The sequence below is a fragment of the Arabidopsis lyrata genome (assembly GCF_000004255.2).
Source record: "Arabidopsis lyrata subsp. lyrata unplaced genomic scaffold ARALYscaffold_7, whole genome shotgun sequence".
Taxonomy (NCBI): Eukaryota; Viridiplantae; Streptophyta; class Magnoliopsida; order Brassicales; family Brassicaceae; genus Arabidopsis; species Arabidopsis lyrata.
The window spans coordinates 1834721-1859871 of record NW_003302549.1 but is presented as its reverse complement, the minus strand read 5'-3'; the positions used below and the strand labels follow the sequence as shown (position 1 = coordinate 1859871).

The following is a 25151-nucleotide window of genomic DNA, read 5'->3' as shown; positions in this document are numbered from 1 at the left end:
CGTCTTTCGTGCATGGCATTGTCCTTAGACCATGTACATAGCTGATACAATGAGAGTATCAGAAGCCTATTAATTATTTTTTAATAGATTAGAGTAGCAAGTTGGGTCTGATTAGTATCACTGGAGTGATACTTCTGATAGCCAGTATCAGATGACGTGGCGGCAGCTGATTCGTCTGGGAAACGCGTTTTTCCTTAAAAGTAGAGAAAATAAAATAAAATATGATGTACACCACGAGATGATTTATTTTTTAAAGTTAGTATATATAAATTTTTATAAATTGTATCTCCTTATAAAATATTTATGTATTATATGATGATTCAAAACAGTTAAAAACAAATCAAACAAAGATGATAGAAGAATCATAATTCTAAATCTTAATCAAATCTTCTAAATATCTAAATTATTAAATATAGAATATCCATGTATGAGTTGAGTTAAATATAACCCGACCCAAGAAATTTTTTATGACCAAAATTTGGAAACGGGTCGGATATCCCAATAACCCGAAAGCATTTTTACCCACCCGTCACCAAAATGACCGCAAAAATACTAGTATAGATATTACCTTTTGTAATCCTATGTTTTTATATATTTATTTTGATTTTGCAAATAAATTTTTTTATGATACTTAAGCCGGTCTCACCAATTCAAACATATTTAGTAGGAGTATCATAAAAAATCTCAAACAATAAACAAACATTATAAATAATACTAAAAAATTTCTAATGATACTATATGGGTACCCATATACATGCTCTTACTATGGCCGCCATAAATTTCCAATCTATTCTCATCATCACCCACCAAATTATACTCTTTTAATATCATATAAAATAATATATATTATTATAAATTTAAATCTATATGGATCATATCACCTCGTCGGTCGAAGTAAATTAAGTGAGACTAGTCCGGTGGATTTATGTTTTACATGAGACATTGAGACATGACAATTACAAATTTTTTAAGTTTGGTATATATTTTCGTCTAAAATTTCTCGAGCATAAAACAAAAGCTAGATAGAGACGACATAGGCATAATGTTAATAGCTGCCAAAAAGGAAGAAGGTATATATTAATATACTTATCTATCATCCATATATATATATGGAATCATATCTCAACTTGCGTTTGGTACGATAAATAAAGAGAAAGGGACAACCTAACCAACGCTTATAATTTGACATGACAAAAAAAAATAATATATAATTAGAATCTCTCATCTTCGAGCCATCACTAGCTGTACGTGTGGCTCTTTCTGTCTTACCCACCAATCTTGTTTGCTTCTCTTCTCTACTATTTTTTTATAAGATAATTTGGTTACTTCTCTGCTTCCTCTTGTACAAACAGTTTTGTTCTTTTAAAAGGATCTATCAATGATCTTCGAGTGAGATCCGAGAGGCACTATCAACAGTAGCCACACGGATCGGGAGCCTCCGCTTCATCTTCACAGTCGGAAATGACACGATCTCGTCTTCCTCAGCCGTCCAACTACATGTACATTAATTAGTACATAACAATTAGTATCATATAATCACAAAATATGACAATGTAGTTGAAACTCGCAACATATCAATATTTAGGTTCAAATTCTGTAGTATATGTGTGCCAGTTGTAGACCAAAAAAAAAAAGATCTTAGAATTCTAGAAACTAAAAGCCTATTTTGGACCAGTCTATTTACGACCAGCCTGTTAAGATCAGACCGGTCCATTACAGTATCCCTTGATACGTTATTGGAATGAATTATGGCCTTGGTCAACTGAAGATATCAATAAACTAACACAAGTAATTAATGAGTTTACCTGTATCGGGTTACGAGGTGGTGAAGAAAGATGGATATTTCGAGCTTCGATAGTTCTAAACCAGGACATAGCCTTTGCCCACCACCGAAGGGTGTGAAGCAAATACTACTGTTTGCCGATCCATTAATCCTCTGATAACAAAAAATTAATATTAGTAGTTGAAATTTAATAAGAAGAAAGCTAAACTATCCATGAGGTTAATTCAGAAGCAAAATAATTATACTATAGGAAATGGTGACGTACGTCCCATCTCCACGGATCGAATTGATAGGGATTATCATAAATGTCTTCATCCATGTGAACCGATATGAATGATGCCAATACACACCATCCTTTTGGTATTAAGTAATCTGCCCATTCACCCACCAAAAATTATAGTATTTCAGTATAAGGAAGAACATATTCTTAATTATCCTGAAAAATACCTTTCATTACAATCTAAATGTTCCAAGTCTATTGATAAATGATTTAATAGTTATGGAAATTACCTTTAATTTCTACATCTTTGAGAGCTTTCCTCCACACCCCGTTAATAATGTTAGCCATTCTCAGTGTTTCGTTTATCACCTGTTTTGTGTTTTTAAAAAAAAAATTAAAATAAATTAAAAAAAAAGAAACTATTCACTTTCAATAACTAGCTAGTAATTTTTGTTTTTTAAAGAAATTGGTAGGTTTAAATTAAAATAATTAAGACTTACATTTTGAGTAAAAGAGAGAGACATGTAATCGGTCCACTTATATTCTTCTCCCAACTCCAATTTACGCCTCTTCATCTCCATATTCTCCTCCTAAATAAATATAAAAATGATTTAAAAGAGAGGGAATTATTTTTTATCTATAATGTGCGTTTTGATTGAAATAATAACGCGTTGAAAACAAAGCGTTTCCGTGACGCGAGTCGTGAAACGCTGTTTTGACAGGCGGTGCAGTCGCTCGTACAGACTACAGACACAGGCGTTAATGCAAATCGTCCTCTCCTGACAGCCGTCCACTCTGTTTTTTAATCCTACGGCTGATATACTCTCACGTGTCTCTTCCCTTCCCACACGTGCGTGTACTCGTGTGTCCCGTCTAAATACTTTCGACAGCGACTTGACTCGACAAGGATTCAAAAGTCAAACTAGGTCCACACTTCGATATTACTAAATCTTCACCGTTAAAATCTCCTCACAAGACAAACATCTAATCTTACGGTCCACAGACGTCGGCAATTTGCATTAAAACACACACGTGTGCTGTTGTGTAAAGTAAGTCGTGCACAAAATACTTACCACGAGTTTGGCTAGAGCGACGGGGTTGTCACTTAGGAATTTGACAGCCAAAGTCATCGCCGTTGGCATTGTTTCCTCTCCGGGTATCATCATCTCTACGATCTTTCCGCTGACGAAATCCGACGGCTGAGATTGCTTCTCTGAATCACCACCGTCACAACCGTCTCTTAGAAGCACGTCCACCACGTCATTCACCGGAGACTTCGTTGTCGTTGCCACTTGTCTCTCTTCCACAACCTTTTTTACCATCTTTATTAACCTCTCTTTCGCCTGCATGATTAAAGTATTAAACCCTAGAAATTTACACACTAACAAAATGAAATCAAATTTTGACATAAAAAAAAAAGAAATGAATTCAGATATTGATATGCTCATGTAATATAAGGACATATTTTACCTTTAGGGATTTATAGAGTCTAGTGCCAGGGAATTTGATGGGAATACAAATCAAACCCTTGATGAATTCTTCGAACTCAAGTTTGAGAATGTCCAAATCTTCACCAGGAGATGTGCTCATCAACACTTTTACTAATATCTCAAACGTCATCTATAACAACAACAACAACAACAAACATTATACAAATTAAAACGTGTTATAGCAAGTGAGCTAGTACGTAGGTGTGAGTTTGCTACTAATATATTTTCTTTGACATTATATACCTTTTTGACCTCATCTTGAACATGAACCAAGGGAAGTTGAGCCCAAGAAGCCAAAGTGATACCAACCGAGGCCTCAATGTCTCGAGTGATCCGGTCTTTGAGGTGAGGAGATCTGAGGAACGCGCCAATGAGCGTGTGAAGCCTTTTTTGGTGAGGTCCATTGATGCTGAGAATAGAGTTTTCTCCAAGTAGTTCAGTGATTGATTTAGGGTATGCAGGGACAAATGTGTTCCCATGGTTTTGGAGCACCACTTTATTAACCTCTGCATCGGTTGATATTATGATTGGTGTCCCTATTATGTTCGTCTTGAACACCTTTCCGTATCTATATAGTTAATATGTAAAAAAAATCGGTAAGAAATACTGCATAACGAACTAATAGAATGATAGCAAAAAAATTTCAATTCTACACTGTTTTGAAAGATTATGTATTAACCTAGAATTTCGTGTATGATAGATATTTTTGAAAAACCTTTTTTAAAAAAGTGAATATGTTAACGGTGATAATTTTTTGAGTATGGGTTTGGTATATTTATTCACATCTTATTAAATGGAAAGCTGAAGTCTATGGAGAAGTAGGCTATTGGTGTATGGCTACAAAAAGAAATATTTCGTCTCTGTCTATTTGCTGCCTTTTATAATCTCTCTGCCTCGAATATCCCGAGGTTATAGGTATTACCTTCTCCTTTCTTCTTTTAATGACTACAAATTATTAATCATACTCGACATATAATAGTATAATCCATGTTACATTTCATTATCGCATTTAAGATACGGATCAATGGACGATTATATATCATTATCACACTAAAACGTGAAGGTGGCAGTTCTAAGAGAAAATAAATAAAATAAGGTAAACGATAAATTAGTGTGTATTCAAGAGGACCCATTTTGAAAAATTTATTAGTATACAGGAAATAATAATGAATAGCAGAAGAACACAACAAAGACGTTTAGTGTATATTAAAATAATAATAATAACATCGGAAAATAATATAGAAAACAGAAGAGATAAAGATGACACATGAAATGAAATGAAGTGAACTCAATCATCCCAAAAAAAACAAAAAAAATAACAAGATCCTCTGCTTAAACTATTTTGCTGTTGTATATGGCCAAGAACATGAAGACAGGTTGGTTTTGTCAGTCTTTATTATATATAATTGAAATGATGTTATGTCCAAGAGTTTAGTTTAACTATTAGCATCCCCAAAATAATTTATTTGTTATAAAAAATTCATCATTACTACTACATAACCACTGTATTTTCTTCTTTACCTAAAAAGGAGATCAGTTTGTTATTATTATATGTTTACAAAAGTTGTTCTTATTTTTTGTTCTAACTCAATGGTGTAAGGTATTTTGTTACTAACTTATTTTTGGATAAAGAAAAAGAAAGTTAAGTTACTCTAGGGTTACTAAAACGATGGACTATTGAATTATAAGAAACAAAAGGCGGTCATAACTAATTAAGCAGATGTAACTAAGGGATAGAAAATTAAAGAAATTTTGAATGGGTCTTTAAAAAAATCCTAATTGTTTATCATTAAAGAATTTGATAGAAAATGACATTTCTGGTTAAAGGAATTGATAGAAAAAGACTTACAAAGACTTTCGTTTGTCCATGAAGGTAACAGGACGAGAAGAATAACCACAAGCGATGAAGGTTAGGGTTTCTCCGATCACCGGCCAGCCTAAGCTTCCCTTTGGAATCATTCCCTTCTTCTTATCCTTCTCTTCTTCTTCATCTCCATCTTTCGTTTTCGAGTTTCTTATACCAAACCAGAGCCATGGACGGAGAAGTATTCCGGCCGTCAAAACCAAGAAACCAGCGACCAAATAATCCATGTAATCAGAAGGCCAAGGGAGATTTTCCGGCGACATGAAAAGTCCTATTCTTGCCGGAGGATGCATACATAAGAAGTTAAACGGATTTCTTGGGAATAACTATATGCCTAAGCACATGAATTGTAGATATAGCAAAATTTGTGAAGAGATCGATAGAGAATTTTAAAAGGTTTTCTCAGTTCTCAAAAACCATGCAGGCAGAGAAAGTGAGAGAATAAATATTTGTATTTGTAGAGCTAAAGCTATGGTGATGTCATTTTCAATGGGGGAGAAACAGAGGAATTAATGATATAAAATCCACTTTTACCCGTATCTCACTATATATATATATATATATCCAAATATGTATTACATATATATTCAAACTTAAAAAAACAACTAAAACAGTTAATTACTAACCTAAAACATCTAAATTACTTTTATATCTTTGTTAAATTCATCTTAAATAGTTAATTATTAGTATAATCTTGCATTTTTAGTATGTCAAACAATTTAATAAACATAATGACATGTTTTTAGTCAACAGCATAATGACATGTGTATCAATGTATTGGTATTTTTCTGATTACCCATCCTTTATAAGAAATTTGATATAGCTAATTTTTTTTTTATGGAAATAAATATATAATTCCTCCCATAAACTAATTTTAGAATGGAAATTGAAATGAAAATTTTATAAAGATGATATGCGCATGTATCATCTGATTAGATGATAAATTCTCTTGTAACATTCTCTTTTTTTTTGTTGTTGGGTTAAATATAATAGTAATTAATTTAAAATTTAAATTAGTAACAAAATATTTCCTCCGTCCCACAAAGATATATTTTTTAGAAATTTTATATTCTTTAAAAAATAATATATAATGACAATTTTAATTTTTTAACCTTTTAACATATTTAAAAAAATATATTATTTATTGTTGTTTAATAAAAATAAAATAAATAAAATGTTTTAAATTTGATATTGAAAACACAAAACTTATATGTGGACAAATTTATCTGTGAAACGGAGGGAGTAAAAATTTCAAAAGAATAGCGAGGAATAAATGAGGGGACAGAAATTGGGAGCGACTATTGCGCCACGCTTAGGCCGTTTTGTCTCGTCTTATTTTTAGATATTAGATAGCTACTTCTCACCCCCAACCAATTTTTATTTATTAATTTATTTTCTATTCATTATTTGTTTATCCATTTATAGAAAGAAAAAAATACTTATATACACTTTCATGAAACCGTTCTTATCAAACATATAAAAAATAACATGCTAAATCGTTACAAACGGCAATTAAACTGTGTAACGAAATTTTCGTTATAGATTTATCGCAAGCTTTTTGACCGATATTGAGTTACTTAACACCGATTACAAATTTAAATATGTTAGCCCTACAAACAATATGCAATTTATTTTATTTTCACTAGTAATCGAGGGCTTGTGCTGTTGTGCATGCCTCACTAAACAATATGCAATTTATGCTTGTGATCTCAATAATGGGATCCATTTCCCCGTACCACATTTTGCTTATTCGTAAAGTATATGATTTAAAACAAAGTAAAATACAAGCTTCATACTATAGGTCGAAGTAAATACCATCAAATGCATTGAAAAGTAAAATCGAGATCTGCTTTTAGAATTCGAAACAATGATGAACATAAGTTCACTGATTAATCCATGATCTTATTATAATAAACATGTCAGGCACATAAATTATGTTAATCAGTGCTTTCAAATATTTTATTTGCCAATGCCACTACATTATTAAAATGTGATTATCGATATCAGTAGGAATACACAATTAATCAAAACCTATATACTTATTAGTCTACTAGATTAGGTTGTGGTTGTACTCGTACTTCATCTTAGAAAATTTAGATAAATGAAATACCAACTTTATCTTTATGAAATACTTAATCCAACTTTACCAACTTTATTTTTATGAAATACTTAATCCAACTTTATTATTGGGGAGTGTGATTACTACGACATGTGATTGGAGTTTTTTCTTCTTCCTCTTTTAACTTTAGGCTTAATATCCATGAGTCATATTAATTAGTCGAATATATGTCTGATAAAAAGCCGAGACATGTTAATTAAAAGGTCGGTCCACAATTAATTAATTAGAATGCTTTCTGCCTAACGTATTTGTGTAAATATAATTGACCAAGACTCATTTGCCCAAAAAAAAAAAAAAAAAAGACTCAATAACATAAGTTATGAAAATCATATAGAAATACAGTTCTTGATACCTGTAGCCTGGAGTCACAAAACAGTTTAAAATGTCTCGAGCTGTGAACCATTTTTCTTATGTTAACATAGAGCAAAATATATAAAATTATTTGTGAGTTTAATTGCTGTTACCATCGGATAGAGCATAGTAGTTATTGACTTGTCATAGTCAAATAATCACTTACCATGCCATTGACGATTTCTCTTTGTTCATCGCTGACATTTTCAACACTCAGTTTCTCTATCCTTTTAAGTTACAATTTTTGGTTACAAAAAAGTAATAAAATTCCTTTGTAAAATAACTTATTTGGTTAACTATGAAAAGTATACACAAGAAAAAGTATAATGCTTTCGAAACAAAGAAACCCAAAGTTTAACTTAACTTGCATAAGACGCAACACCAGCATCGACACCAACATCGTGAAACAGTGAGAGTTTAGTAATCGCAAGAGCTTCTCCGAACAACGATGCCCTCGTTGATTTCTCTATCCGAACCTCCACAAAATCCCCAATTTCAGGATTCCTTTTCAGATCATCGCCATCAAGAAGACACGCTGTATCAAACAGAGGCTTTGTGACAAACGAAACTCGGTGTCCTTTATCGGTTTTTCCAATGAGTTCTGTCTCAGGCGCTCTCTTGTTCGGTCCTTCGACAAGAACTAACTGAATAGATCCTACCTGAGAGTTGTAACACGGACCTGTTGTTTCGCGGAATGCTTCGATGAGTTCTGTTAAACGCCTCTGTTTCACTTCCTCTGGAACGTCGTCTGTGTACTTGCGATGAGCGTGTGTCTTTTCTCTCATGCTGTATGCAAACATATATGCCATATCGTACCCTACTGCTCTCACCAAGCTTAGGGTTTCTTGATGCTCTTCTTCGGTTTCTCCACAGAAGCCTACCAAGACACACAATTGCCTCTTTTGTATCAGATAAGTTGCATTAAGATTCTAAGAAAACCGAATAGAAACTAGAACCAAAAACCGTATCAAATATACGAGCAGCACTAAAGATAAAATTTTCTAAAGAGATGGATCCGAACCAAAACCGTATAAAACCAAATCAGATGGTAGTCAGTCTCTATTCGATTTTATAAACCCGCAATATCTAAATACAGAAAGTTTCCAAACCATTTCCCTAGCTTGAATCTCGCTCATCCATAACCGCATTAGGCAACTCTAGTCTAGTTTAAGCTATCTAAAACGTAGGAAAAAAAAATGGAACGATGCAATGATTGAGTAAGCGTACCAGTTATAAAGTCGCTGGTTATAGCCACATCTGGTATTATACTCCGAATCTTTTTAACAAGATCCAAGTAAGCTTCTCTGGTGTAACCTCTACGCATCTGTTCGAGTATTCTGCTATTACCTGACTGTGCAGGAAGATGGATGAGATTGCAGATATTATGTCTATCTCTCATCAAATACAGCAACTCGTCCGGGTAATCTTTAGGATGAGGCGATGTAAACCTAAACCGCATCTCTGGAAACTGTACAGAGAGTCGGTCCAAGAGATCAGCAAATCGCAAACCCATGTTTTTAACTTTACACCTGCTCGAGAATCCCTCACTGTACTCCCAGTTAGCACCTGACTCAGGATCAGATGAATCATCGTTATAGCTGTTCACATTTTGCCCTAAAAGCGTAACTTCTTTCACACCGGATTCCCACAACTCCCCAACCTCGCGGATTATAGATTCGACGGGACGTGATCGCTCTCTGCCTCTTGTAAACGGAACAATGCAGAAAGCACACATGTTGTTGCAGCCTCTCATAACTGAAACAAAAGCGGTAATTGAGTTTTCGGAGATTCGGACTGGGGATATGTCGGCGTAAGTCTCTTCTAGAGAAAGAAGAGTGTTGATTCCTTTTTGTCCATAGTCTACTTCTTCCAATAGCCTCGGGAGATCTCTATAAGCATCAGGACCGCAAACAACATCAACCATTTTATCAGAATCTAGAATCTTGTCTTTCAATCTTTCAGCCATACATCCCAAAACAACAACTTTAGGAGGTTTGAGAGATTGCGCTCTTCCTTTAGCGACATTGACTTTCCATTCTCGTTTTAGGAACCAAAAGTAGTTAAGCCTTTGCCATACTCTTTGTTCTGCATTGTCTCGGATAGCACAAGTGTTGATGAAAATGACTTCTGCGCTCTCGGGATCTGTCACTACTTCTTTATAACCGGAGTTTTTCATTATCGAAAGGACAATCTCCATGTCGTTTATGTTCATCTGACATCCATACGTTTCATGATAAATCCGACCTTTCGATGCAACGTCAGAATCTAGTGTGCTTCAAAGAGCAAGAAAGAATTCGAAAAGAAATGTATTAGCATCTATATAAGCTATAAATCACAATCCACATATTGAAAGTAATCGCTTGTAAATTGCAAAGTTGCACAACTTGAAAGATAGAACATAATCTTCCACAACCTATGGATTGATGAGCATAATCTTCCACAAACAGATTGACTTAAATGATTTCTGGAACTAGATTGGCACTCTGATTCCTTAAATTTCGAAACTTTAGGTTCTCCAACCATCGGCTAACACCAATTAAGTTATAAAAACAAACAAGAATATGGCAAAATTCTCATAAAAATCAAAACTTTAAGATCATGAAAACTCCTAACTGAGGTTTGCAAAACAGAAAACTTACTCAGATTCAGTTTCGGGAGTGGTAAGAGAAGCATGTGCTTGAGCGTTGGAGACGAACTGGTGGAGGCTTGGACCATCAAACTTACCGGAACCAGCAATTTGAGAAACAGAAAAGCTTCTAGAAAGATTTAAGGCAAACCCATTCTTCCTATTGATCGGCTTCTGTGTGAGAAGATGCGTGCTGCGGCAACGAGGGAGAAGAGCAGAGGAAGAAGCATGTGTTACTACTTTCGAGGAGAGGAATGTAAGAGCGAAACAGCGTCGTGTAGAGGCTTTGAAGCAGAGAGAACAACCATGAGGGTTACTTAGGATTGAGGAGAGAGACGAGAGAGAAGAAGACGCCATTGGAGATTGAGGAGCTCCAAAGTCTCCACCACAACAACGGGAGGCTCTCTCAGGCTTAGGGATTTTACAAAATCTATTCACACTAAAACGCAGCGTTTCGTTATCCAGACTCAGGGGTAATAGTGACATTTCACTTTCAGCTTATTTTTTATCGCTTAACGAACATTTTGGTAAGAACGAAAGAAGCAGAAGAAGCAGAAGAAGCAGAAGAAGAAGAATGATGATGCAGAAATTGAGAAGATCGGGAGAGTTGATAAGATTTGGATGCAAATCTCTATTTACTAGCCGACCAAACAAGAACTTAGTGTCACGTTCTGTGTCAGGTTTGATCTCCAATTTGACTTTTGTAATTAGATTGAGAGATGGAAAAAGTTGAACTTTGCTTTTGTAATTAGATTGAGAGATGAAAAAAAATGAACTTTTCTTTTGTAATTAGATTTAGAGATGAAAAAAAATTGAACTTTGCTTTTGTAATTAGATTTAGAGATGAAAAAAATTGAACTTTGCTTTAGAAACTGAAACATTTTTGGATATGATTATTTCTATTTAGGATTTGTGTATCTTATTGGTTGAATTATGGGTTAAGGCTTTGTGAATCACTACAAATCAAAAGGCAAGCTTTTTGAGCTAAGTGATGGGAACTATAACACAGAGCTTCATCATCCATGTATTAGTAGAAATTTGGGGATGCTTCTTCAGCAGTATAAGTGTTTTGGATCATCAGCAGCTTCTAAAATTCAGAGAAACCCTTTGTTTTCGTCGTTGGATTCGAGAGATGTTAGCTACTTTAAGGAGATATTAGGTGAAAAAAACGTGATTGAAGATAAAGAAAGGCTCGAGACTGCAAATACAGATTGGATGCATAAGTACAAAGGATCTAGTAAGCTGATGCTCTTGCCCAAGAATACACAAGAGGTGTTTTTTTTTTCTCTCTACCGTATTACTTTGTTTGGATTGCGATGAATATTTGTGTTAAACATAGATTTATTTTAGTGCAGGTTTCTCAGATACTTCAGTATTGTGATTCGAGGCGTTTAGCTGTTGTTCCTCAAGGAGGAAACACTGGTCTTGTTGGTGGAAGTGTGCCTGTCTTTGATGAGGTTCTATGCTGTTTCTCTACTCATGTTGATTGGTGATTGTCAAAAATGTTGGATATGTAGTGTAAAAAAGCTAGCAAAGAAAATTTTAAGGAATGTGGGAGATACTGAAAAAGTGAAATAGGAACAAAAAGAAGCTTTTGCATTCATAAAGGCGACTAATTTGTGGCATTTTTCAGGTGATCATCAATGTTGGTCTGATGAATAAAGTCTTAGCTTTTGATGAGGTAATTGACAATCTTATACTCAGATCAACTACTGCTCCTCTTTGAGCAATATAACTATATACTTGATGATGATACGATGCTCTATCTTCAGGTTAGTGGCGTCTTGGTGTGTGAAGCAGGATGCATATTAGAAAATTTGGCAACTTTCCTTGACACAAAAGGGTAAGATAGCCATGTCTTCTTATCTTCTTTTAGTAACAACGAACACAAAATTAATACAGTGAACTAGCTTGGTTTTTTGTCAGATGTTGCAACATAAAATTTATGCTTCCTCAGTTTTATTATGCCTCTAGACTTAGGTGCAAAAGGAAGCTGTCATATCGGTGGAAATGTTTCAACTAATGCTGGTGGTTTGCGTCTAATCCGTTATGGCTCACTTCATGGAACCGTATTGGGTAATGACTTACAGTTCTTGTTTACTTTCGATCCATCTGAATACATTTGGGTTTCATCTTCATCATTTTTATTTTCTTCATCTCAGGTCTAGAAGCTGTCACAGCAAATGGCAACGTGCTTGACATGCTTGGAACTTTACGCAAAGACAATACTGGGTACGACTTAAAACATTTGTTTATCGGTAGGTATTACTATTGGCTTGTGCTTGTACAATGATTTCAAGTGTCACTTCATTAGCAAAAGAGACTAAATCATCTTGAATTTTTCTCTTTACTGGTTTCCACAGGTAGTGAAGGATCACTTGGTATTGTAACTAAAGTTTCTATTCTCACACAACCAAAATTGTCTTCTGTAAATTTAGCCTTCATCGCCTGCAAAGATTATCTCAGCTGCCAGGTTTTATACAATTTCTTTTGTACTCCTGTAGTTGAATTCTCTCCACAGAGGAGATAGTGCGTGACCTGTTGTCTCTCATCGTGTTTCCTTTGTTGCCAGAAACTTCTTGTTGAAGCAAAGAGAAATCTTGGAGAGATACTATCCGCTTTCGAGTTTCTTGATAACAATTCCATGGATTTGGTAAGCTTTTAGGAAGTTCCTAATAGGAACTGTTTGCATTCCAGATACTTTATCTTGCGTACAAGTCTATGATTTTTGCTAAACCCTTTCTCTTTTAATACATTCAACAGGTACTGAACCACCTAGACGGTGTACGTAATCCAGTTTCCTGTTCGGAGAACTTTTATATTCTGATAGAGACAACGGGGAGTGATGAAACTAATGACAGGTATTGAGAATTTTCTGGTCTTTCTTGTGACTTTCACAATTTTCCAGTACCATTTAATTGAATTCTAAGTATTTCAGATCCCTTGAGAGAGTTTTTGCCTGATTCAAAAACTAATGCAGGGAGAAGCTTGAAGCTTTCCTGTTAAAGTCACTGGAAAAAGGTTTAGTTTCTGATGGTGTAATCGCTCAAGACATTAACCAGGCATCCTCATTTTGGCGCATACGAGAGGTAAAACACTTGAGAGTTATTTCCCCTCAAAAAGCTTGATGTTACACGACGAATAAAGTCATAATTATTACCCTGCAGGGTATAACAGAGGCGTTACAGAAAGCAGGAGCTGTTTACAAGTATGACTTATCCTTACCGGTTGAAGAAATTTACAATATTGTTAACGATCTTCGAGGGAAATTAGGTAAGAAATATATCAATGCATTGTCTCCTAATTACTTGAAAGTTGAAACCGAAAGATTCAATGAAAGTTGAAACTGAAAGATTCAATGAAAACTGCAACTAAATATGCATATGCTTCAGGTGACTTAGCAAATGTTATGGGGTATGGTCACCTTGGAGACGGAAATCTACATTTAAACATCTCTGCTGCAGAATATAACGATAAGGTTGAAATACAGATATCGATATGAAACGTTCCAAGATGTTCAAATGATCATTCATTCACTCTTTTGTTTACAGCTTTTAGGTTTGATAGAACCTTATGTCTATGAGTGGACATCAAAGCACCGTGGAAGCATCAGTGCAGAACATGGACTAGGTGTGATGAAAGCTAATGAAATCTTCTATAGCAAATCACCCGAAACCGTGAGTTAACAACCAACAAATGGAAACTATGTATAGAACTATCGTGTCACTCTATTCTTACCGGAATATAATATATGCAGGTTGCATTAATGGCTTCCATTAAAAAGTTGCTGGACCCAAAGGGAATTCTCAACCCTTACAAAGTTCTTCCTCACTCTCTCTTCTCTCACTAAGGTAAAAGATTATTATGCTTTATGATTACGCACCGAAATTATTGAAAGCATCTATCTTTCTATCTATGAATGCTCTTCCAACGTCGAAAGTGAAGAATCATCATCTTTTATTTTGGAATCATTGACATTCTTTTTTCGGCGAATGCAAGGTGGAGATGAGATGATTCTTCAAACAGGAATTTGGAACATGAGCAGCCAAGTTTGAGCGATATGATTGATGCAAAGGAACAAAAAAACAAGTGCTGATTAAAAAGTCTTTAAACTCAAAAGTGTATATGCTTCTTCTTCTTTGTTGTTGTTGTTGCCTTGTTTTTATATCTTATTACTAAGGAAAGAAAGAATCGAAACCTATGGATCTTACGTGTATTTAAAGTCCAAATTTGCAGTGTATTTAGACCAAAACTCGAAAAGATAAAAGAATCTATCTATAATAATAGTATTATCAAGAATCTCTCACATTATAGCTTTCTATTCTTGGCAATTTCTGTTATAATGGATTCTCTTGATTTGTTCACAAAAGACTTTAATTTTTTTTCCATGGTTGTTAACCTTCCTTTAATAGGTCTTATACTCTAAGAGAAACCAAATTCGTCGGACAAACCGGAATAATAACTACTCTAATTCAAGAGATAAGATATGGATTTTAACCTATTTGTTCTAATTTCTACCAAGTATATATTCTTCTGAGACCTAAGTTGGACCTAACTAGATAGGAATATAAGAAGTTAAGAGCCGTATTACCATAGCCATAGACCATAGTTTCCATGGAACAAATGTGTACAAGTTTTGGTTAAAGGTGAAGCCAATGCATACAACAAGTCAACAACATCATGAATCATAATTGTAATAATGACTAGTCAAATTTGATATATAATCAAGTTGCTTACAACTTTTGTAACCATCGATCCATTCAAAATATTCACAAGGGCCAAAAGACAATGAAAGCAATATATATATCATCGATAAAAAAAATCCAAGGCATCGATGACCCGTAACGAGAAATAAATTAAAACATTGTTACGGGTCAATTTTTACATGATGCATGCATCAATTATTATATTTGGTTAATGCATGCATCAGTTTGGTTATTATAAAATTTCCATAATTCAGATTATATCATAATAGTATGAGATTTGTGATTTAGGAAATTTGGTTTTCTGAAAATAGATTTTGGAATGTTTTACGATAATATTCCTAACTGGTTTGATCATGATCGCGAGAGTTGCAAAAGCGTGTGAAGATTTGGTTCTCCAACACAAGTGGAAAGTCCCGGATTAAAGAGAGCCGACACGATAAAACGACGTCAGATCGATGACTGTACATGCAAATTACAAAGATGATAAGACACTATAAAAAGCTCGTTGGATATGGCTAAGGAGACAAAACACACACAATCTCTCTCTCTCTCTCTCTCACACTCACTCTATTAACTTTAAGCAAAAATGACGAGTTCTTCTGAATCAACTCGCAAGGTTGGTTAATTGCTTCTTAGTATACATTACATTATATTTTTTTTTTTTTGGTTTATTCGCTTGTTGTCTTTGGTTTGATCATCTTTCTTTTGTTCTTTTTATGTTAGGGTCTGACCAAAATCGCCACGAACCGGTTGCAGAAAGAGTTTACGGAGTGGCAAACCAATCCTCCTGCTGGTTTCAAGCACAGAGTCTCTGATAATCTCCAACGGTATGTAACCATTTTCCGTCTGTCTTTCCTTTGAATATCGATAGTCGATGATGTAATGTTGAATTGTTGGTGTGAACAGATGGATCATTGAAGTGCATGGAGTTCCGGGAACTCTTTATGCCAATGAAACTTACCAACTTCAGGTTGACTTCCCTGAGCATTATCCTATGGAAGCTCCACAGGTTTGGCCTCAAACTCCTTTCGTTAATACTTAACGATACCTAATTATCGCATCAAATCCCATAACGCGATGGTTTCACCCGTAAACAGGTCATCTTTCAGCATCCAGCTCCACTTCATCCTCATGTTTACAGCAACGGTCACATTTGTTTGGGTAAGTTACATACTAAACACTCATAAACACAATGAATCACTTGTGTTTTACTCTCTCTTTCCTAGTCCAATGACAAGAGCTTCTATGTGTATTTTTGATGATGCAGATGTTTTGTATGACTCGTGGTCACCGGCTATGAGACTAAGTTCGATCTGTCTCAGCATTCTCTCAATGCTCTCCAGCTCATCCGTGAAGGTATATGTGTGTTTTACGAATTCGCATCTTTCAAAGGTTTTCACAGTAGAATCTTCTTCTTATGATGTTTCTTCTTGTTCTCTCCTTGCAGCAAAAGCCAAAAGACAATGATCATTACTTGAAAAACTGCAAACATGGAAGATCTCCCAAAGAAACTAGGTGGCGTTTCCATGACGATAAAGTATAACATCTCCTATAATATTGTGATTAGAAACAAATTGCATGATGATCTCAGGTCAAGTTCTTGATCTGTTGCTATCTTTAAAACAAGAACAGCTACTTTCTACAGTTTTAACCATACGAAAAGCTTGAGCATAAAACTTGAAAGTTTGGAAATAACACGATTCATTATTATATGAAAGAAATCATCAACAACTGTTAGTACAAACCACGAACTGAGAGAATGATTGATCCAAAGAAGAGAATGTTGCTTCTAACAAGCCTTCGTGTATATTTGATTGAAGACAAAAATCTGTTTCTACCTCTAAAGAAAAGAGCTGCTGATGACTTTCCATGACATCTTACATTTGTAATAAACAATACGAAGGACTACTCAGCAGAAGCTTCATTTGTTCCTGCTCATGCTCCATTTTAGTAACTCCTGCAGTGTCAAAAGCTAAAAGCTTAAGCATGTGAAAGTAAAGACGAAACCCTTCACGAAAATCATACAGATGCTATCAATTGATGTTTCAAGACAAAAATCTATTCTAATAAACTACAAAAGCTATTCTAATTGCTCTTCCTCAAGATTCCTTCAATTGAACATCATTTATGCTCTGTACATTTTGACAAGAAACTCAACATCAAGCTCAGAACTTTACTTCCCATAGAAAAAAAGCAAGCAACTTTATCCAATTCCAGAATCAAATAATGTTCCTTTCCAATTCTCATACCTAATAGGTACTACAATTCAACACCATGCTCACACAATCCAAAGCTAGCTAATTCATCTGCTTAAGAGCAATCGAAAGTTGAAGAATTTTCAATAGAGGTACCTAACAATGGTCACTCCATAGCAACTTTAGCTCCAACAGCCTTCAATTTCTCAATGATCTTCTCTGCTTCTTCCTTACTAACCCCTTTCTTCAACAAGGTTGGAGCTTTCTCCACCAAATCCTTCGCTTCCTTCAACCCCAAATCCGTAATCGTTCTCACTTCTTTAATCACCTTTATCTTCGACACTGCTTCATAAGCTTGAAGCATCACATCGAACGCAGTCTTTGCTTCTTTCTTCTTCTCTTTCCCTTCTCCGCCGGTGGATTTACCAGCTCCAGATCCCGGGAATGACATCCCTGGCATCATCGCCGCCATCACAGGCAACTCACTGATGTCTAGCTTCTGTCTAAGGATCTCAGTAAGATCCATTGTTTCCAAGAGAGTAAGATTCGATAGCTCATTGACGATTTTGGAGACGTTCTCCGATTGGGTCGCCGGCGATGAGTAGCTCCGAGATTGGATCGAGAACAAATGATTAGAACTTGGGTGTGTCTCGATGGATTTCAAAACTCGTGAGAAATGAGAGGAGATGATTCGCAGATTCCTCATAGTTTCACTCTTTATCGAATTGATGTTAGCTTCGTTGAGACTTCATGTCAGAGCATCTGAGAGAAGAAGAAGCATAAACCCTAACTAAATGAGAGGTGATAGTACTGGGCCTTTATGGCCCAATCAATTTTCAAATTTACCGTTTTCTAAATTCCCAAATTATTTAGGTTCGGTTTAGGCCCAATAACAGCAAATTAAATTTAAAGATGTTCTTTTCGGACAGTAATTAAGAGACTAATTGTACTGATCTAGTATTTTTTTGTAGACGTATAATAAAAGTGAGGAAACAAAGTATGAACAGAATAATCAATTATTTTTTAGAAAGTATATAACCAATATAAAGCCTAGATCTATTGTTTAATTATTTGAAATTTATAACATTTCTTTAATACTAAAAGATGATTTCAAAAGTAATATTATACAGAAAATATTTTAAAAATACAGTTAAAATGTTATTTCAAAAAGATACCACAATTTTGAACAAAAAAAAAAAAGATACCACAATTTTGGAAATTCACTATTGAAATTTTTCTTTAAATATTTCCTCATACAAGTTTTTTGGTTTTATAAATTTCAAGCTTATGTCTTAACACAAAGCAAATAACCCAACATAAAACTTCAAATGACAGAATGAACAAAAAAAAAAACAAGATTAAAAACACACACACCAAGTAAAACTGTAAAAGCAAATGTCTCACATTTCTTCCTCAAGATATATTTATTGCTATCGACCCAAACACTTTTCTTGTTTCAAGAATTCAAGAGTTTATCTTCCTGCAATTCTTCCTGATTTCGCCACTCGAACCTGTCAAGGGAGAGATATTTCCCATCTTGATCATCGATTCCGCAAATTGCTCAAAAAACTCTCCTTGATCTTCTGCATACTTTTTCACTAGCTCTCTCGATTTCTCGTTACTGCTGAACAAAACTTGGTCCGAATTCAATAGCCCCATATTCTCTAACAAGTTTTTGAAATAGCTGTTGTCGAATTTTGCGGCGCTGATGATGTCCAAAACCGAGAGAATCTGGTCCCCACCGGATCTCGGACACCTTTGGCGCAAGTTAGCAGCAAATGACTGTTCCAATGTCATGTCTGGACGGCCGTTTCCGGACTGGTTGTACAACCTCTGTCTGAAACTCGTGCATCTCGAGAATCCGATGGTGTGACTACCTGAGAAAACATTTGACAAGTGTGGTGGCTTGAGAAGCAAGTAACATATAATGGGGTTTCTTTAATTGTGTTCCATGTGTGTGATGCAACTGTGATGGAGTGACGAAAGCTTACCGGAAAGAGCAACAAGGTCAGTGACATCAAGTCCTTGACGGTTAAACTTCGATAGAATGGTTTGGAAAGTGTTGTTTGGTGCAGGGATGTTGTTGTTCGAACCGCTCAAGCTTGCACTTCTCGAATCTCTTCTTCCCAATGGAACCACCCAGCTTGGTCCACCGGTCTAAACCAAAAACAAAATCGAGTTAGCTGATGATTCAGTTTTGGTTTGAGACAATAGAGATTATGGAGGCAACTTACAACAACAGAGGAGTCTCTAGCGGCTAGGGTAAGAACATCAGCGCAAGAAACAGTTCCGGGGCATTGTTTCTCCAATTCAGCTTTGATCTGGTCAACTACGTCGAACCCACGAGCCGATCTGCTGTTAGGGTTTGAGTTTTTCTCACTCACTATCCTTCCACTGCTGTCTAGAAGCAAAGAGCCATCACAACCCTACATTTCACAGTTACCTTGTTCAACAAGTAAACTTAAAGTAACAAATAATGGTGAAACGTTGAAAAATTTAACCAAACCTGAACGAAACAGTCGTGGAAATGAAGTCTCAATAAGGAAGCAGCCATACGGGTCTCTCTAACAACAGCTTTAGCTACAACTGATCTTACGATCTCCTCGGCCTGCGGGCATGAACGGGCGTAAAAGCCAGAGCAGAGTTTGCCTCCATTGCTCGTGTCACAGAGACAGAGAGGGACAAAGCAAAGGAGAGAAAGAAGAAGGAGAAAGCTCTTGAGTCTTGCCATTACTTTCAACAAGAAGATGAGGAAATGAGAAGACTTTGTGATGATGATGAGTTATATGAAGTAAGAGGAGAAGAAGGTATTTATAGGAAAAGACTTGGAAGAAGAAGAAGCAAGAAGAAATGGAGTTGGTATTAGCTAAACCGGGATTAAGATAGCAATCAAGGTAATTTCAAAAAATAAAGAATTGTAAAATTTTATTGGAGAAAAGAAAGTTAAAAGAAACTAAAGCTTGGGTTTGGTACCCAACATTGCATGCTTAATTTGACTAATTAACCTCTTCTTTTAGGTTTACATAATTATTTAAATTAATTTTGACTTTTGAATCGAGGAGGGGAAAAGCAAAGGTAAGCGTTGAGTTTTTAATATATGTATAGACTTTCTATATTTATACATGTTTTAACGACTCATAATAATAATTTGAATTATTAACTTTTTTTCTTCTTTCTAGGAGTAGATATTCGAAGTTTTTTTTTTGCTTAACTCTATCCATTGGTCTCGACTTCTTGATTGTAACAATTTTCACTAATGGCACACTTCGCAAAATACAATAAAAATAGATTTTGAGATGATTAAGAAGCCGCAGTTCCAAAGATAATTTAAGCGTATGATTGTGTGTTTCAATCGAGTAAACAATAAAAAATGTCACTAACATAGAAGCCATAAAGATATAGTATGTCTTCAATATTGAATGCTTAATTTGATATTTTTTTTCTGACTTTTTCAAAGTAAGATGGAGAAAAGCTAAACTACCATATGGTAGTCGATCAAATCACTAATAGTAATTATCTTTCCTAGTAGAAAAAAAAAAATAGAGAAATTTTAAGATTTTATTTTCGGAAAGAAAGCGAAGAAACCAAGTATGAACAGAATAAACAGATCATTTTTCAAGAAAGTAACCAATATAAAGCCTAGATTAAACTTAATCTAAAGAGGAATGCAAAAAACAATATTTACTTTTTGCAAAGGACTTGGTTAATATCCATAAAAACATGTTTGCGTAGACAAAGTCCAAGTCTTTGGTCTAGTGAGAAAGGTAAGAGAGTAGGAAGAGATTCTAACCACTCCTTTGACAAAAAAATGTTTCAATCTTTGTTGACTTTATAAACACACTCTTGTCCTTGTAACCTAAGCAGTAAGCAAAGAAAGAACACTTTTTATTTTCTTGTCTTTTTCTATCATAGCACATGAATCTACTGGTGAAAACAACAATCTCACGGTGAAGCTATTAACTTTTTGACTCTTTAGTATTTTGCCCTCTTTCTAGAAACTAAAAATAAAATGCAAAATCCGGAAATCGCAGATCTCAAGCGTGCCATGCCATGGCTTGAAACAGTACCTCTTCAAAGGCAATTAACAAATTTAGATCGCACCATATGTTCTTTCACTTGGTCTCTGTGTTGTTGCTGGAGTAGAAGATGCGGAAGAGCGGTCCCATGAGACTTCATTGGCAAAAGCATTGTTGATGTCTTCAGTTCTTGAGTAGCTTTGTCCACTTCCACTCACCTGTTTATCAAGACCAAAAGCAATAAGCTTACATAGAAATTGTCTTTTGAGAGATCCATATATTGTGCCAAACACCAGAAGAACCTTGATTCTGCATAAATGAATCCGTTGAGTTTTCTTGTAATACTTACAGTTTCTAGTAAGCCCGATAGAAGTGACATCCCCGGCAATGCATCAATTCCACGCTGCGTCCATATGAGCATATCAGTGATTGTGTGTGTGTGTGTGTATATAGCATGACAGGAGAATTCGAGAATGGAAGTAGAAGAATTGAAGATTACCACTCGTTCTACTCTTGTTTTGTAAATAAAGCCTCCACAGCAGAAAAGTGTAGATGCAACTAGTAATCTGATCAGAAGAAACACACCATTGTAGGGCTGAGTATGTGGCCACATGGAAAATCATAAAGCATTTGTGCAAACTTTTTTACTATTTTTCACCAATAATTGATCCTAAGCAGAATCTTAAAGCAAACTTTTTTACTGTCTCAAATGTTCGTAAGCTTCTGAGAGTGAGATTTACTTACACACAGGAAAAAACTCCAAATATAGCCCATCCTTTTGCTGATCCTCCTTCATTACCTTGGTTGTATTCTGAAATAATTTAGGAACAAAAATATTTATGTGTCAGAGAGAGAGAGAGAGAGAGTGCAAGCAATGGAAGTTTTCAGCTCAAAGGGAATGCCTTGTGGATGACCAAGCCGAGTGTATAATAAGCTCACCGCAGAGTTTTGTGAGGAAAAACTGAACATGATCATAACCATCCACTGGGATGGTGACATTGACTTCATATGGAGTTCGCCGAGATTTCTCACCTTCGAAATTTCGAGAGAAAAAACAAAAGGTTACATGTTTTGTAACAGCAAAGATCAAAGGCACAATGCAAAAAGCAAGATAACAGAACTTATTACAGTTCCAATCCAGTACTAAAGTTGAAGGTGATAAAGTTGTTGGATGATTCCCAGTCAAGGAAGAACCAGCTATCTTAACATCAAGACCATTCTCTGGGAAAACCTTGATGATAGGCTTCCCTACCAATGTTGAAAGAGAAGCAATTGCAGTCATATAGAGAGTAAGATGAGTCTGCTCGGTCTTGAAGCTACAAATCAGAAACACTTCAGGATGTAAATACAGAACAACTCAAACATGAAAAACAAAGTTCTTGATTCCATACCTAAACTCACGACGAGGTTTATCAAATCCAAACTGTGTCATCCCATTATAAATCTGCAGGTTAAAAATCCAAAACCGGATCCAATTTGAAGTTTATGTTCAGTATGAAAAAAGCTGTAACCAGAAAATTGGGTTTGTTCGTTTCTTACAATTTCCCATGAGCGAGGATGCAAACCGACTGTGAATCCCTTGAACACCCGCGGGCCAGGTTTCTCACATGGAATAGCCAAGTCGACAGTAACTCTGGACCAGTGGGAAAGAGCAGGAATTTGTTGTAAGAAAAATCGACTATACCAAGAGACAAATAGTAGCAGACAGACCTGCAAGTTGAATCTTGGGTGACACTACATATGCATCCAAGTCCACCTGAGATAGGAAAAAGAAAGAATGAAAATTAATAGCTTTCCAAGAATTGAGAAGCATTTCCGATTTTGATGAAACAAAACAAACAGAAAAGAACCAGAAGCAAACACACCTTTACACCGTCCATCACTACAGTTCCCACAAATAATATTGACCTGAACAAAACATAGAAACCGTACTCAAAAAACAAGAACCACCAAAAATCTCCAAAAGTAAAACTCTTGTGTAGATGATATCTAACCTGTGCTGTACGTCCAAGTTTGTCATAACTCTGTTCACAATTTGACAGGTCGCCATGGTAAAACCCCTATATGTATATATACTAACAGATGAATCCATGTTCCGAGGATAATACTGGTCTACGCAAATGCAAGAATTGGTTATGATGTTCCGAAACTAACTATGATGCCTAATCCCAAACAGCAGAGCAAAGAAGAGAAGGCTCTCACTTGAACAAAATCGAAATTTCCAGAACTAGAAACAAAGTAGCTTAACGGGTCAAATCGTCCAAAATCAACATATCCCTGCACACAAACAAAACGCATATTAGTGGTGGAATCTAGAGTTGAACAAAGCTTTTGAATTTGATGATATAGAAGTTTACCATCTGCCCTCTTGTTTCCACATCCTTGCAGAATCTAACCACCAAATCAAATTCCTACGCCAATAAAGACCAAACCTAATCAAACCTAAAAGTCCTTATAACTAACTTTCAACATTATAGAATGAGAACATACACACAACCTTCCCATCATATTCAAATGGATGGCCGATCCAGCTGCTCTGAACAAACCAAGTTAAAGGAAGCAGCTTTACAAGACACTAAATCAAACCATTGCAACAAAGCAAACTTTTTTACTATTTTTCACCAAAGCAGAATCTTAAAGCAACAACAATAATAGAAAGAGGATACGAATTCGACAAGACGACTTGAATTGTCAAGAGCGTAGCAATTAGAATCAGGGACAGGTACAGACGCAGCACCAATTACAAAAGCTGCAGCATTTTCCAAGAAGATAAATTTTCAATAGCTCGAAAATTCGAAAGAGGTGCGACGAGGTTTTTACCAGAGATGAAGAGAAATAGAATGAAACTGTGGTCTCTTGATGGTATCTGCATAGTTAATAACTGCAACTGGGGTCTTCGTCGTCTCCGATTCGGATTGTTGATTACTCTATCAACAAGGAAACAAAGATGACTGGAACCATCTCGCCGGCAGATTCCGATTTGCGACGGATCATATCACTGAAGAGGAAGAGTCAAAACCTTCTACATAGTTCCGAAGGTACGAGGAGAATTAAATTTAAATAACCGGATCCGGTATACATCAAATAACCAAACCAAATTTAAATTAGGTTATTGCATGATCTGATAACCGAAATACTTAAGTGTTATTTGTGAAAAAACATTTAAGTGTTAAATTTAAATACGTGAAAACATGTTGAATTTATGATACCACAAGACTTACGGACCAAATGACGGAATGCTAAATCCGGTTAGTTTTCACGTATTTAAATTTAACACTTAATTTTGAAAACATTTTATCTGTAAAACTATTTTTTATAATAAAAAAGTTTTTTTTCTTGTGTTTGTTTTTTTAATTTAATTGTTTTGACACCAAATCTACATAATGATATAAAAAACAAGTTGAATATTTGGAATCGCTAACGACTAATGCTGGATCCAAAATCCGGTTAGTTTTTGTATATCATTATATAAATTTAGTATCAAAACAATAAAATACGTGAAAATATGTTGAATTTATGACACCACAAGACTTACTAAATCAAGTTAGTTTTAAAACATAAGTTTTCACGTACCAAAGGACGGGATGCTAAATCCGGTTAGTTTTCACGTATTTAAGAAAAAAAAACACAAAAAAAAGTTTTAAAGAAGCTTTTAAGTGTTAAATTTAAATACGTGAAAATATGTTGAATTTATGACACCACAAGACTTACTAAATCAGGTTAGTTTTAAAACATAAGTTTTCATGTACCAAAGGACGGGATGCTAAATCCGGTTAGTTTT

At 35.2% G+C, this 25151-nt stretch overlaps 7 protein-coding genes across 10 annotated transcripts; 2 read left to right on the top strand and 5 right to left on the bottom strand.

The window, feature by feature from the left end:
- Positions 1 to 1040: 1040 nt before the first annotated feature.
- LOC9303091 (3-epi-6-deoxocathasterone 23-monooxygenase) lies at positions 1041 to 5952 on the bottom strand. Its single transcript, XM_002866973.2, has 9 exons — positions 5343 to 5952; positions 3737 to 4061; positions 3474 to 3623; positions 3077 to 3346; positions 2504 to 2593; positions 2294 to 2372; positions 2049 to 2155; positions 1806 to 1936; positions 1041 to 1493 (listed from the first exon to the last, which is right to left on the bottom strand). The coding sequence occupies exons 1-9, from the start codon at positions 5648 to 5650 to the stop codon at positions 1376 to 1378; spliced, it is 1578 nt and encodes a 525-aa protein (XP_002867019.1). The 5' UTR covers positions 5651 to 5952; the 3' UTR covers positions 1041 to 1375.
- Positions 5953 to 7977: 2025 nt separating this feature from the next.
- On the bottom strand, positions 7978 to 10868 carry LOC9305110 (CDK5RAP1-like protein). The gene is made up of 3 exons (XM_021017143.1): positions 10467 to 10868; positions 9055 to 10100; positions 7978 to 8704 (listed from the first exon to the last, which is right to left on the bottom strand). The coding sequence occupies exons 1-3, from the start codon at positions 10808 to 10810 to the stop codon at positions 8187 to 8189; spliced, it is 1908 nt and encodes a 635-aa protein (XP_020872802.1). The 5' UTR covers positions 10811 to 10868; the 3' UTR covers positions 7978 to 8186.
- A 102-nt stretch (positions 10869 to 10970) lies between these two features.
- Positions 10971 to 14752, top strand: LOC9305109 (D-2-hydroxyglutarate dehydrogenase, mitochondrial). Of its 3 annotated transcripts, none has more exons than XM_021017145.1 (16): positions 10971 to 11133; positions 11397 to 11725; positions 11809 to 11910; positions 12087 to 12134; positions 12226 to 12296; positions 12411 to 12529; positions 12616 to 12711; positions 12817 to 12926; positions 13026 to 13106; positions 13217 to 13314; positions 13434 to 13542; positions 13621 to 13726; positions 13846 to 13931; positions 14005 to 14130; positions 14211 to 14304; positions 14499 to 14752. In XM_021017145.1, exons 1-15 carry the CDS (start codon positions 11028 to 11030, stop codon positions 14301 to 14303), a joined length of 1680 nt encoding a protein of 559 aa, XP_020872804.1. In that variant the 5' UTR covers positions 10971 to 11027; the 3' UTR covers position 14304; positions 14499 to 14752. The 3 variants fall into 3 exon arrangements, with proteins under 3 accessions (XP_020872804.1, XP_020872803.1, XP_020872805.1); XM_021017144.1 differs by having other exon boundaries at positions 14454 to 14752; XM_021017146.1 differs by lacking the exon at positions 10971 to 11133 and having other exon boundaries at positions 11380 to 11725; positions 14453 to 14752.
- A 921-nt stretch (positions 14753 to 15673) lies between these two features.
- LOC9303090 (probable ubiquitin-conjugating enzyme E2 17) lies at positions 15674 to 16813 on the top strand. The gene is made up of 6 exons (XM_002868991.2): positions 15674 to 15775; positions 15883 to 15986; positions 16066 to 16168; positions 16257 to 16320; positions 16427 to 16515; positions 16607 to 16813. The coding sequence occupies exons 1-6, from the start codon at positions 15746 to 15748 to the stop codon at positions 16700 to 16702; spliced, it is 486 nt and encodes a 161-aa protein (XP_002869037.1). The 5' UTR covers positions 15674 to 15745; the 3' UTR covers positions 16703 to 16813.
- Positions 16814 to 16841: 28 nt separating this feature from the next.
- On the bottom strand, positions 16842 to 18136 carry LOC9303089 (50S ribosomal protein L7/L12). 2 transcript variants are annotated; one of them, XM_002866971.2, is made up of 2 exons: positions 17511 to 18135; positions 16842 to 17116 (listed from the first exon to the last, which is right to left on the bottom strand). In XM_002866971.2, the coding sequence occupies exon 1, from the start codon at positions 18058 to 18060 to the stop codon at positions 17521 to 17523; it is 540 nt and encodes a 179-aa protein (XP_002867017.1). In that variant the 5' UTR covers positions 18061 to 18135; the 3' UTR covers positions 16842 to 17116; positions 17511 to 17520. The 2 variants fall into 2 exon arrangements, with proteins under 2 accessions (XP_002867017.1, XP_020874730.1); XM_021019071.1 differs by having other exon boundaries at positions 16844 to 17131; positions 17511 to 18136.
- Positions 18137 to 18564: 428 nt separating this feature from the next.
- On the bottom strand, positions 18565 to 20209 carry LOC110226673 (peroxidase 49). The gene is made up of 4 exons (XM_021019070.1): positions 19861 to 20209; positions 19589 to 19780; positions 19346 to 19511; positions 18565 to 19231 (listed from the first exon to the last, which is right to left on the bottom strand). Exons 1-4 carry the CDS (start codon positions 20083 to 20085, stop codon positions 18819 to 18821), a joined length of 996 nt encoding a protein of 331 aa, XP_020874729.1. The 5' UTR covers positions 20086 to 20209; the 3' UTR covers positions 18565 to 18818.
- Positions 20210 to 21133: 924 nt separating this feature from the next.
- On the bottom strand, positions 21134 to 24458 carry LOC9303088. The gene is made up of 16 exons (XM_002866970.2): positions 24191 to 24458; positions 24037 to 24119; positions 23868 to 23906; positions 23728 to 23781; positions 23573 to 23647; positions 23365 to 23430; positions 23236 to 23278; positions 23081 to 23126; positions 22910 to 23003; positions 22762 to 22814; positions 22499 to 22686; positions 22310 to 22402; positions 22115 to 22181; positions 21870 to 21936; positions 21720 to 21773; positions 21134 to 21588 (listed from the first exon to the last, which is right to left on the bottom strand). The coding sequence occupies exons 1-16, from the start codon at positions 24240 to 24242 to the stop codon at positions 21445 to 21447; spliced, it is 1218 nt and encodes a 405-aa protein (XP_002867016.1). The 5' UTR covers positions 24243 to 24458; the 3' UTR covers positions 21134 to 21444.
- Between the last annotated feature and the right edge of the window lie 693 nt (positions 24459 to 25151).

Coding starts and splice junctions, on each gene's coding strand:
- LOC9303091 (XM_002866973.2), bottom strand. CDS start 5,650: ATGCATCCTCCGGCAAGAATAGGACTTTTCATGTCGCCGGAAAATCTC. Junction 3,347..3,473: donor GACTCTATAAATCCCTAAAG/GTAAAATATGTC, acceptor TTAATCATGCAG/GCGAAAGAGAGGTTAATAAA. Junction 2,373..2,503: donor CTCTCTCTTTTACTCAAAAT/GTAAGTCTTAAT, acceptor AACACAAAACAG/GTGATAAACGAAACACTGAG.
- LOC9305110 (XM_021017143.1), bottom strand. CDS start 10,810: ATGGCGTCTTCTTCTCTCTCGTCTCTCTCCTCAATCCTAAGTAACCCT. Junction 10,101..10,466: donor ACTCCCGAAACTGAATCTGA/GTAAGTTTTCTG, acceptor TGCTCTTTGAAG/CACACTAGATTCTGACGTTG. Junction 8,705..9,054: donor AACCAGCGACTTTATAACTG/GTACGCTTACTC, acceptor GTGTCTTGGTAG/GCTTCTGTGGAGAAACCGAA.
- LOC110226673 (XM_021019070.1), bottom strand. CDS start 20,085: ATGGCAAGACTCAAGAGCTTTCTCCTTCTTCTTTCTCTCCTTTGCTTT. Junction 19,781..19,860: donor TCCACGACTGTTTCGTTCAG/GTTTGGTTAAAT, acceptor TGTGAAATGTAG/GGTTGTGATGGCTCTTTGCT. Junction 19,232..19,345: donor TGACCTTGTTGCTCTTTCCG/GTAAGCTTTCGT, acceptor ATGTTTTCTCAG/GTAGTCACACCATCGGATTC.
- LOC9303089 (XM_021019071.1), bottom strand. CDS start 18,060: ATGAGGAATCTGCGAATCATCTCCTCTCATTTCTCACGAGTTTTGAAA.
- LOC9303088 (XM_002866970.2), bottom strand. CDS start 24,242: ATGCAGATACCATCAAGAGACCACAGTTTCATTCTATTTCTCTTCATC. Junction 23,648..23,727: donor TGGAAACAAGAGGGCAGATG/GTAAACTTCTAT, acceptor GTTTGTGTGCAG/GGATATGTTGATTTTGGACG. Junction 21,937..22,114: donor TTTGGAGTTTTTTCCTGTGT/GTAAGTAAATCT, acceptor TCTTCTGATCAG/ATTACTAGTTGCATCTACAC.
- LOC9305109 (XM_021017145.1), top strand. CDS start 11,028: ATGATGATGCAGAAATTGAGAAGATCGGGAGAGTTGATAAGATTTGGA. Junction 12,135..12,225: donor AAGTCTTAGCTTTTGATGAG/GTAATTGACAAT, acceptor CTCTATCTTCAG/GTTAGTGGCGTCTTGGTGTG. Junction 12,712..12,816: donor CTTAAAACATTTGTTTATCG/GTAGGTATTACT, acceptor TGGTTTCCACAG/GTAGTGAAGGATCACTTGGT.
- LOC9303090 (XM_002868991.2), top strand. CDS start 15,746: ATGACGAGTTCTTCTGAATCAACTCGCAAG. Junction 15,776..15,882: donor CTTCTGAATCAACTCGCAAG/GTTGGTTAATTG, acceptor TTTTTATGTTAG/GGTCTGACCAAAATCGCCAC. Junction 16,321..16,426: donor CAACGGTCACATTTGTTTGG/GTAAGTTACATA, acceptor TTGATGATGCAG/ATGTTTTGTATGACTCGTGG.